This window comes from Perca fluviatilis, chromosome 2 (assembly GCF_010015445.1).
Source record: "Perca fluviatilis chromosome 2, GENO_Pfluv_1.0, whole genome shotgun sequence".
Lineage (NCBI taxonomy): Eukaryota > Metazoa > Chordata > Actinopteri > Perciformes > Percidae > Perca > Perca fluviatilis.
Window position 1 is genome coordinate 7540964 of NC_053113.1, and position 12119 is coordinate 7553082.

Here is a 12119-nt window from a genome sequence, read left to right on the forward strand (position 1 = left end):
TCACCATTATATTGTTTTGATACGACATTTAAAACGGATTCTAAAGTCTTGTAATCTATTCCGGAGCTATGGGATACATACAGCGATTTGGATCGGGCAATTACTTTCATTCATGAACAGTTACAAACATGTGGCCAACTCCACGGATGTACGTAGGTGGATGTACACAAAATGCGAGGAGAATGGATTAGACACGAGGACATCTTTAGCTGTCATCCTTTCTAACCAGAGTTCTTTGCTGCAGTGCTGCTGACTGTGGCACTGTTCATAACAGCGCCAAATGGGCTTCAAAGTGCACGTTGTTGCCGCACATGAAAACAAATCTAAAGTTTAGTTTCATGTGAGCACATGACTGTTTTCTTCAGTTTATTTTTTCGGAGCGTCTCTTCATGGCTTCTCTCTCCACACGCTGCAGTTAACCTGCTGGTTTAATGCCTGGGGGATGGGGGTGGGGTTGTGTCGGGGGTCAAAGGTCACACTGATGAACGGGAACGGGAGTTGGTTACGGTCAAAGGTTGGCATGGTGACGGCCTGCAGGTGCAGACACACACCGAGAGAATCAGATCAGATCTCTGACTCATGTTTCTCACATGTAGTTTATCTCAATATTTCTCTCTTCACACTTTAAGACCGTGTGACAGTTTTAGACATTTTGTTTTTGCTTTTTCAATGTTTTTTCTTACTTTTTGGTGACTTTTATGTCACCCTTATCAGCGTCCTAAACATATCTGGCATTAACCGTCAGAAGACATTTAAAAATGCGACGAAAAAAGGGTAATAAAAAGAGTTAATCCTACGTAAGGTTTCCATGTACTTTGTGTACATTGAACAAGTATCTAAATGTTTACATGTATTAACAGACAGAGAGACAGGCAGAGAGACAGACAGACAGACAGGTAGACAGACATACAGAGAGAGAGAGAGAGAGAGAGACAGGCAGACAGGCAGACAGACAGAGAGAGAGACAGAGAGAGAGAGAGAGACAGACAGAGAGACAGACAGACAGGTTATATAAGCTCCAGAGCTGAATGGAGATTCACATTATCTAATTACACGGTGACATCAGCTTCCACACAGAGATATAACACACACTCCCGTCTCCTAGCAACCGCTCACACTCCCCCTCTCTCCCCCTCTGCGTGCGTCATCAATTAGACAGAACAGAGCGGGCGAGAGACATCGACAGAGAGACAGACAGAGAGAGAGAGAGAGAGAGAGACAGGTTTTCAGAGGGGGTCCTGAGGGAGGAAACAGTTGGAAACCTTGAGTTTCCTGCAGAAGTCTCAGACTCTCTGCAGGGCCGGGCCGACACAATGACAACAGGCACACAGAACACACGGAAAAGACTCTCCAAGAAAGCATTGAAAAAGGGTTAAAAAACAAAAAAAGCATAAATAGGTGCCAAAAAAAGCAAATCAAACAAGCTGTAAATGTCAGACGGAGAGACTGAAGAGACAAAAGTCTATCAAATTGTTTAAGTAACGTCAAAAAACTCCACACAGAAGAGCAGCAGCACAACATGCAAACTGTGGCCTACAGGTCGGGTTACCCTTTACTCAACAAGCTGCAATCACACACGTTTGCTTTCTTTTTCTTCAAGTTGATTATGAAAATAGAGATGTGGGAAAAGGAGGAGTAGAAAAGGAGGTGAAGTGTGCTGCAGCTGTTCCTGAAATGTGTTTGTGTGAAGAATCAGCGGGCGACTGCTGCTCTGTTTCTCTTCACAATGAGAGAGGGAGGGAGGGACAGAGGGAGAGGGAGGGAGGCAGAGGGAGGGAGGCAGAGAGAGAGAGAGAGAGGGAGAGACAGGAAGAGAGAGAGTGTAAACAGGAAGTGCAGATTTATTTGATCCCAGTTAAATATCTCCTCATGCTGAGCCTCGGCTCTCACGGCGCTGCTCGGTGGTGTTTTAAGCCCCCAACATCTCCTTGCAGGCAGCGCTGCGACCGTTGACTTCAAGGCACCTAACCCTAACCATAACCATAACCATAACCATAACCATTGCCTAATCCTAGTGCTAGCGTTGCCTGGAAGGAGAAGTTGGGGGCTTAAAACACAGATAAACAAACATTACACGTTAAACTTCATCGTGTATGAATATGTAAGCTGTAGAGATAAGAACGGATGAATACTGAGAGACAGAGACTGTAACTGTCATATATAATCATAATCAGCCCTAAAGATATACTATATAATCCGTCCCACCTGGGTGGAAACACACAAAACGGTCTCTTCATTAAATTAACCAACAAAAAGTTATCGAAAGAATTTTAGCTTGGTTAAAAATTCCGTCCAAAACACGAACTCAAGCATATCTCATCGAAAGTAACTGCTATCCACGCCAAACTTGAGATTCTTGTTTGGCGTGGCACTCCGAGGCTCTGCGCCAAATTTGGCGAAGACCATCCATTAGGGGGCGCTATTAGAGGGCGCTATAATTGCGTTATCATACAACTCAATTAATGTAAACTGGAAATTTGCAATTGCAATTCCTCGGCCACAGTAAACGCTATCAACACAAAACTGAAACACTGAGAAGCAGCAGAACAACATGCAGACTGTGGCCTGACGGACATTAACCCACCCCCCCACCCCTCCAACTCACCAAGATGACATCACACAAGTTAGACTTATTTTTCATATTTTTTGGCATCAAATAGGATGCTCGTGCATGCGTCTGGGCCAGGAATCCCTTTAAAAGAGAATCTGAATCTCATCTAAAAAAGGTTGAATACATCAATTAAATACTGTTTCCCGTGGTGTGTGACAGCCAATCAAAGTAGAGCTGAGCAACGTAGACTTAGACTTTGATGTAGAAAACTTGAATGTCCCAGAGAGGCAATTTGTTGTACAGCACAGGCATATTAACACAAAACATACACACATCAATAAATAGAATACAATAAAAAGGAGTATGTTGCACTTCCCTAACAGGCCTAATGTCATAAATAAATGAAACTACTGCACAGTACTTGACATATATTCCTCCTCCAGTCATACCCCTCCCCACATCTTATTTACAGTGCCTTGCGAAAGTATTCGCCCACTTGAACGTTTCGACCTTTTGCCACATTTCAGGCCTCAAACATAAAGATATAAAACTGTAATTTTTTGGGTCCCAATTATGAAGTGGAACGAAATTCATTGGCTATTTCAAACTTTTTAACAAATAAAAACTGAAAAAGTGGGCGCAAAATTATTCAGCCCCTTTACTTTCAGTGCAGCAAACTCTCCAGAGTTCAGTGAGGATCTCTGAATGATCCAATGTTGACCTAAATGACTAATGATGATAAATAGAATCCAGCTGTGTGTAATCAAGTCTCCGTATAAATGCACCTGCTCTGTGATAGTCTCAGAGGTCCGTGTAAAGCGCAGAGAGCATCATGAAGAACAAGGAACACACCAGGCAGGTCCGAGATACTGTTGTGGAAGAAGTTTAAAGCCGGATTTGGATACAAAAAAATTTCACAAGCTTTAAACATCCCAAGGAGCACTGTGCAAGCGATAATATTGAAATGGAAGGAGTATCAGACCACTACAAATCTATGAAGACCTGGCCGTCCCTTCAAACTTTCAGCTCATACAATGAGAAGACTGATCAGAGATGCAGCCAAGAGGCCCATGATCACTCTGGATGAACTGCAGAGATCTACAGCTGAGGTGGGAGACTCTGTCCATAGGACAACAATCAGTCGTATACTGCACAAATCTGGCCTTTATGGAAGAGTGGCAAGAAGAAAGCCATTTCTTAAAGATATCCATAAAAGTGTCGTTTAAAGTTTCGCCAAAAGCCACCTGGGAGACACACCAAACATGTGGAAGAAGGTGCTGTGGTCAGATGAAACCAAAATCGAACTTTTTGGCAACAATGCAAAACGTTATGTTTGGCGTAAAAGCAACACAGCTCATCACCCTGAACACACCATCCCCACTGTCAAACATGGTGGTGGCAGCATCATGGTTTGGGCCTGCTTTTCTTCAGCAGGGACAGGGAAGATGGTTAAAATTGATGGGAAGATGGATGGAGCCAAATACAGGACCATTCTGGAAGAAAACCTGATGGAGTCTGCAAAAGACCTGAGACTGGGACGGAGATTTGTCTTCCAACAAGACAATGATCCAAAACATAAAGCAAAATCTACAATGGAATGCTTCACAAATAAACATATCCAGGTGTTAGAATGGCCAAGTCAAAGTCCAGACCTGAATCCAATTGAGAATCTGTGGAAAGAACTGAAAACTGCTGTTCACAAACGCTCTCCATCCAACCTCACTGAGCTCGAGCTGTTTTGCAAGGAGGAATGGGCAAAAATGTCAGCTCTCGATGTGCAAAACTGATAGAGACATACCCCAGCACTTACAGCTGTAATCGCAGCAAAAGGTGGCGCTACAAAGTATTAACTTAAGGGGGCTGAATAATTTTGCACTTCAATATTTCAGTTTTTATTTGTTAAAAAAGTTTGAAATAGCCAATGAATTTCGTTCCACTTCATGATTGTGTCCCACTTGTTGTTGATTCTTCACAAAAAATTACAGTTTTATATCTTTATGTTTTGAGGCCTGAAATGTGGCAAAAGGTCGAAAAGTTCAAAAGGGCCCGAATACTTCGCAAGGCACTGTAATTGTGTTATTGCCATGGGAATGAATGAGTTTTTTGCTCGGTTGGTTCTGACGTTATGATATCTATATCTACGACCAGAAGGGAGCTGCTTGATCTCCACTGACAGTGGATGGGTTTTATACATGCAGACCTTGTCTGCCTTGTATCGGTATATGACATTGACTTGGATATATGAGGGTAGATATTGTGTTAGATTTTGGATATGAAAGCACCAATAGTCAACCCTACAATAATACCTTCATACTTTAATATCTTTTAAAGAAATTAAAGTATAAACTAGTGTTTTCTTTCCTTTAATGCCAGTAAGTCTTGTTGTGGCCACATTCTTACCTCATTACATTACATACATTACATATATTACATTACATAAATTACATTACATTACATACATTACATACATTACATTACATTATATTACATTACATTACATAAATTACATTACATTACATTACTTACATTACATTACATACATTACGTTACATGTCATTTTGCTGACGCTTTAATCTAAAGAGACTTCAAATTAAGTTCTTTAAACCCTGAAGGTGCAATTATATACATTAATTAATACATTGCATTACATACATTACATTATATACATTACATTAAATTACAAAAATTACATGACATTACATACATTACATTACATGTCGTTTTGCTGACGCTTTTATCTAAAGAGACTTTAAATTAAGTGCTTTCAACCCTGAAGGTGCAAACTCCAGACAACAAGTTGTAAGTGCAAGTACCTTAGCTTTAAATAAGCAAAACTACAAAGAGCCATTTGAAAGTGCAGCTTTAAGAAATATATTTTTTTATGTTTATCCGAGGTGTAGTCAGAAGAGATGTGTTTTTAGCCTTCGGTGTAAGATGTGTAGGCTTTCGGCCATCCTAATGTCAATAGGGAGCTCATTCCACCATTTAGGAGCCAGGACAGCAAACAGTCGGGACTTGGTTGAGTGATTAGTTGTCCCTCGCTGAGGGGGGCAGCAAGCAGGTTGGCTGATGCAGAGCGAAGTGGGCGGGTTGGGGTATAGGGTTTGACCATGTCCTGGTTGTATGCTGTATCTGTTCCTGGTCCTGTATGCAAGTGTCTTGATGCGGATACGGGCAGCAACTGGTTTCCTAGATTATGGTGACATTGTTTATATGAATCAGGGATGCACGGAATCCAGGATTCAACTTCTGATTGGGCTGAATATTGTACTTTTTGACGGGGTTCTGGTTTCTGTTAAACCTTAGAACTTTTTCCCAGCCAACCAAACCCTATGCTTGCACTATGCGCGCTACGCTGGTCGCTGTAATGACGGCGCCGTTGATTACAGGAAGGTGTTTACGTAGGTGGAGCGTTCAATGCAGTAGGCTGTGAGAAAGTGGAAATGGAACTGGTGAGCAGCAAAAGTGTTGTTTGGCAGAACTTTCAGTCAAAAGAAGGCCATTCAAGTCCAGCTACATGTTCAATCTGTTCAATGCTGATTGGTCTGGTGGTGGCGAGGACCCTAAACTATACACAACATGGCCGCTGTTACAACATTTGGTATCAAACATCTGAAAGAATATGAGATGTGCATGAAGGAATCTCCAGACAGCAGCCAGAATGCTGCAACTTCAGGTACGGCAAAGGAAGGACAGTCTCTGTTTACTTCATTCATGTGTTTACTGGGTTCATGGACTGAGGATGGGAGGAGGAGTCAGCACCATCTCAACCAGGGGGTTCAGGATTCAGACGAACCCCAAAAATCTGGATTCGTTGCATCCCTAATATGAATCAGCTCTCTGCAGATGTTGGATGCTGAGATTCACTACTGGTTGTAAACGCCTCACCAATCATTGCACTCTGTACTCTGCTCTATTGGCCATCATTACGCACGCACGCACTAACGCATGCACTAACGCATGCGTGCACGTACTAACACACCCACGTACTAACGCACGCTCTAACGCATGTACTAATGCATGCACTAACGCACACTTGCATGCACGCACGCATGCACTCAACGTACTACAAAGAGACGCCAAATGACCACAGAGACCCAAAACAACCCCAAATGTCAGCTGTTGTGTATTGTCCCAAACAGGTCTGTCCTGTGTCTCAATGACATTAAATATATATATATATATATATATAGATATATAGATAGATATATAGTACGGTGATATTTGAGCTCTAGCTCAAAGGGCTGGATGCAGAGAGAAGAGTAAGAGTTGATTTATTGAACAGTAGGTCCCTGAATGTGTCTGCTGGGTTCAGGTGTCTGCAGTAAGTCTGTGATGTCCCAGAGGAGTGTTTGAGCTCACAAACAACAGCTGATGAATAATAGATTGAGAAGAGCACAGCGATCAATACAAGACTTTAACTGTCCTCAGTTTTAATCTTCATCCAGAGAGCAACAACAACAAGAAACTAGAGACCAACATATGTGTCCACTCTGTGAGCCTGGATTCATACACAACATGCTTTCAGCTTCAGTGTGGCAAAAACAGCAGAAAAAGCATCAGAAAAGCTTCAGAAAAAACGACAGAAAAGCTTCAGAAAAAGCATCAGAAAAACATGAGAAAAGTAGTTTTCAGTAATCTATTTTTCAATGTGTGTGTGTGTGTGTGTGTGTGTATTATATGAGGGATGTTTGGTTTCACCCTACAAACTGAAATAGATGATTTTTAGAGCAGATTGTAACAGAGCAGCCCCCTCTGTCCTAACATTTCTCGTACGTTATCTGGTAAATCATTTTGTTTCATTTTAAACATAAATTGTGCAGTTTCAACCTGGACAGGCTGACTTTCTAAAGATTAATGATCATATCACTGCTAATTCTGTCTAATGTATCTGCCATACTGACAGCCTGTCTCTCTCTCTCTGTCCGTCTTACTGTCTGTCTGACCTTTACAGATGTCCAGCTATAAGCGAGCTACGTTTGAGGAGGATGATGTGTCGGACTCTCCAGCTGAGTCGGCCTCGTTTCCTGACAGAGTGGAGGTCAGTGAACCCACCAAGCACACACTCACACACACACACACACACACACACACAACACAAGAAAGAAACTAGAGCTCTCTCTCTCTCTCTCTCTCTCTCTCTCTCTCTCTCTCTCTCTCTCTCTCTCTCTCTCTCCTCTGTCTCTCAGGTGGGTTTCAGGAAGGGAGGTGTGGACATTTTGGGCAGGCGGACCCAGCTGGAGGTGTTGCTGTCTGTCCTGCTGCTGGCTGCCCTGCTGGCTCTTCTGGCCTGCCTGCTGGTCCTGGGACTGGGCTTCAGCTCCGGTAACACACTCACACACACACACACACACACACACACACACACACACACACGCCTGCTGGTTTTGGGACTGGGCTTCAGCTCCGGTTACAACCCTGCCCCTTTCTTCTCCTTTATATTATATATACATCATATAATCAACTAAGATCATTGGTCAACCTGTTGAAACCCTTAACGGCTCCGGTGGAGCTGCTCAGTGGCCAGCAGATCAGACTGTGGTGGTACTGGGCAGCTTCCAGGTATGAATGTGATCAGACCAGACTGTGGTGGTACTGGGCAGCTTCCAGGTATGAATGTGATCAGATCAGACTGTGGTGGTACTGGGCAGCTTCCAGGTATGAATGTGATCAGATCAGACTGTGGTGGTACTGGGCAGCTTCCAGGTATGAATGTGATCAGATCAGACTCTGGTTGTACTGGGCAGCTTCCAGGTATGGATGTGATCAGATCAGACTCTGGTTGTACTGGGCAGCTTCCAGGTATGAATGTGATCAGATCAGACTGTGGTGGTACTGGGCAGCTTCCAGGTATGAATGTTAATCAATGTGGTGGTACTGGCACTTCGATGAATGTGATCAGATCAGACTGTGGTGGTACTGGGCAGCTTCCAGGTATGAATGTGGTCAGATCAGACCGTGGTGGTACTGGGCAGCTTCCAGGTATGGATGTGGTCAGATCAGACTGTGGAGGTACTGGGCAGCTTCCAGGTATGAATGTGGTCAGATCAGACCGTGGTGGTACTGGGCAGCTTCCAGATCACTGTGTGAATGTGACAGGTCGTCGTTGCAAATGAGAAATTGATCTCAATAGGCTTACCTGGATAAATAAAGGTTAAAAAAAAATACAGAGCCGAATCATGAGAAATTACAATTTACATATAACCCAGACTCCATAGGACCCTACATTACATTAAGCTAAGCTAACTGGAAATGAGGATAATGCACACACATAAACAACCATAGCAACCCCTGTTGATGCCGTACAGACGCCGGTGATTAACGGTGAGAAATAGAAATAAATAGACATTAATAGGCAACGTAAAGTTGCCTATACATACCTTTTTAACCGTCTCCACATGCGGCGCCACACAGCGTGGGATTATGTGAGTCACAGGAGAGACGGAGAGGTTTTTATGACTCGTTGCTGTTGCTGCAATATTTTCTTTTCTGGCGTTTTAGTTTTTTTTCAACAATTTTGTCATCTGTTTGTGGCTTTTTTCTCTGATAGCTATGACCTCATGTTTCTTTGTCACGGCTGTTGTCTCTTATTGTATTACTCCATCCTTCTTTACTTCATCTTTTCCTGCTTTGCCTTCCTCACATCCATTCACTTTTTTTTACTGTCTCTCCTTTTTTCTTTCCTTTCCTACCTTTCGTCATCATCCTTTTCCTTCCTTTCCATTTCTTTCCCACTGCACCAACTCCTGTCTTCCCCCTCCTTTATTACTCCTACTTCTCACAACAATGGTTAAAAGGCAGGAAAGGAAACATATCTGCTCCTTTATTACCCCTACTTCCTTTGTTATCCTTTATTTTTTTTTATGAAATAAAATAAGGGGGAGGCAGGGACGGAAAGCTGAGCATATAGAAGAGGTAATAAAGGAAGTAGGAGTGATAAAGGAGGAGATATGTTTCCTTTCCTGCCTTTGAATCACCCGTCTCTGTCTCCTGTGTCCGTTCCTTTCCTTTCCTAGCCAGGGACCGAGCCAGATGTTGTAAACAATTGGGGATCAACCCAAACTTAGTGGGCATTTTCTCCCATTTACAGCAGATTTTTGCTTATGCCTTTGCTGTGTGTATCCTTTCCTTCCTCTGACTCTCTTTGTCTCTCTCTCTCTCTCTCTCTCTCTCTCTCTCTCTCTCTCTCGTTCCACCCTCCTCCCTCTGTCTGTTACACACCTGAGTGTAATCACACCTGAGTGTAATCAATGCTCAGGTAGAGAGGGGGGGAGGTGATAAGAAGGCAGAGAGTGAAGGGACAGAGACACATGGAGATTACACACAGCAGCATAGTGAGGAGTTTCCTCCTCCTCACTCTTTTATTCCCCACAAGTAGGTTTGTTTTATCCTGACCTCCATATACATGCACACACACACACACACACAGACAGAAACACACGCACACACACACGCACACACACACACACACTCTCAGAAACAAACACACACACACAGAACACACACACACACACACACACACACACACAGAAATGGTCCCCTCAGTCTTCTGTCAGTGCGGTCAAAGCGGTCGTGGCGCTGTCATCATTACATTACATGTCATTTAGCTGAGGCTTTTATCCAAAGCGACTTACAATTAAGTGCTTTCAACTGTGAAGGTTCAAACTCCAGACAACAAGTAGTAAGTGCAAGTACATTAGCTTTAAATAAGCAAAGCTACAAAGAGACATATGAAAGTGCAGGTTCAAGAACAACAATCATTTGGGAAAAGCGTGATAGTTGCCGAGTAAACACTGCGTTTGATTATCATGAAGTGGGCGTGTCTGTAGGGGAGACTCGTGGTATTTATAGGACACATTTCAATCAGATATTTTGGGGTGAAAGGTCAAGGGACCCCTTCCAAAGAGGCCAAGCGCTTTTTTACTTTTTTACGCTTTTATCCTATGTATGTATGCATATATAGGGAAATATTATATAGAGAATCTTTGGTCTTGATTCTAAACCATGTATGTTTCCCATGATGCCGTGCAGACAGCGGGCGGGGCCTGTGCCTTACAGAGGCGTGCGTCACCGTAGCGAGCCAGATGGTGGAGGCCATGGACCGCGGCGTCGACCCCTGCAGCGACTTCTACCAGTTCGCCTGCGGAGGCTGGATGAGGAAGAACCCGCTGCCCGACGGACGCTCACGCTGGTCCACGTTCAACAGCATCTGGGAGCAGAACCAGGCAATGCTGAAGCACCTGCTGGGTGAGGAGGGGGGGCAGAACCAGGCGCTGCTGAAGCACCTTAATCAGTCAACAGGAAAGAGGATATCAGGATAAAAGGAGACTTAAACTGATTTTCTTCTACAATATTTAAAGGTCCCATGACATGGTGCTCTTTGGATGCTTTCATATAGGCCTTAGTGGTCCCCTAATACTGTATCTGAAGTTTCTTTTATATAGACCTTAGTGGTCCCCTAATACTGTATCTGAAGTCTCTTTTATATAGACCTTAGTGGTCCCCTAATACTGTATCTGAAGTCTCTTTTATATAGACCTTAGTGGTCCCCTAATACTGTATCTGAAGTATCTTTTATATAGACCTTAGTGGTCCCCTAATACTGTATCTGAAGTCTCTTTTATATAGACCTTAGTGGTCCCCTAATACTGTATCTGAAGTATCTTTTATATAGACCTTAGTGGTCCCCTAATACTGTATCTGAGGTGTCTTTTTTATATAGGCCTTAGTGGTCCCCTAATACTGTATCTGAAGTCTCTTTCCCGAAATTCAGCCTTGGTGCAGAATTACAGCCACTAGAGCCAGTCCCACAATGAGCTTTCCTTAGGATGTGCCATTTCTGTGTCTGTAGCTATTGAGGAGGAGAGAGGGGGGGGGGGCAAGGTGGAAGGTGGTGGTGTGGCCTTTACCAACTGCCACTTTGCTTGTTTGAAAGCCATGATCTCTCTCTCTCTCTCTCTCTCTCTCTCTCTCTCTCTCTCTCTCTCTCATGGGTGGGCCAAATTCTCTGGGCGGGCAAAGCAGAGAAAGGGGAGAAAACCTTTCTCCTTATGACCTCATAAGGAGAAGATTCCTGATTGGCCCATCTGAGCTTTCATTTTCTCAAAGGCAGAGCAGGATACCCAGGGCTCGGTTTACACCTATCACCATTTCTAGCCACTGGGGGACCATAGGCAGGCTGGGGGAATGCATATTGTTAAAAAACCTCACAAAGTTAAATTTTCATGCCATGGGACCTTTTAATTGATGTTTGGCACTTGTCATGTCGAAGTGAAGACAACACAAGGGTTAAAGAATAAAACTCAGTACTAATGTGCCTTGACTTTATCGGTTTTTCAGAGAACGGGACGTTTAATGGCAGCAGCGAGGCGGAGAGGAAAACTCAGTCCTACTACCTGTCCTGTCTCAACACGGTGAGGATCGAAGAGCTCGGAGCTCAGCCGCTCATAGACCTCATCGCCAAGGTAATCCCATCACCTGGTCACCACGGTGACCGTATCGCTCAGCCAACACACACTGTTGTTGTTGTTCTTTTAGCGCTGTCTTTAGTGACGTCAACATGCAACAC

At 43.6% G+C, this 12119-nt stretch overlaps 1 protein-coding gene across 2 annotated transcripts in view; it reads left to right on the forward strand.

The window, feature by feature from the left end:
* ece2b (endothelin converting enzyme 2b) overlaps positions 1-12119 on the forward strand; it is a 35620-nt gene that overhangs the window by 5865 nt on the left and 17636 nt on the right. Inside the window, exons 2-5 of one of the 2 annotated variants that reach the window (XM_039776913.1) lie at positions 7506-7592; positions 7741-7876; positions 10583-10798; positions 11891-12015. In XM_039776913.1, coding sequence (XP_039632847.1) covers positions 7506-7592; positions 7741-7876; positions 10583-10798; positions 11891-12015 — 564 coding nt within the window. Of the gene's footprint in view, positions 1-7505; positions 7593-7740; positions 7877-9801; positions 9926-10582; positions 10799-11890; positions 12016-12119 lie in introns of those variants that run through there. The other variant, XM_039776922.1, reaches the window with a different exon arrangement.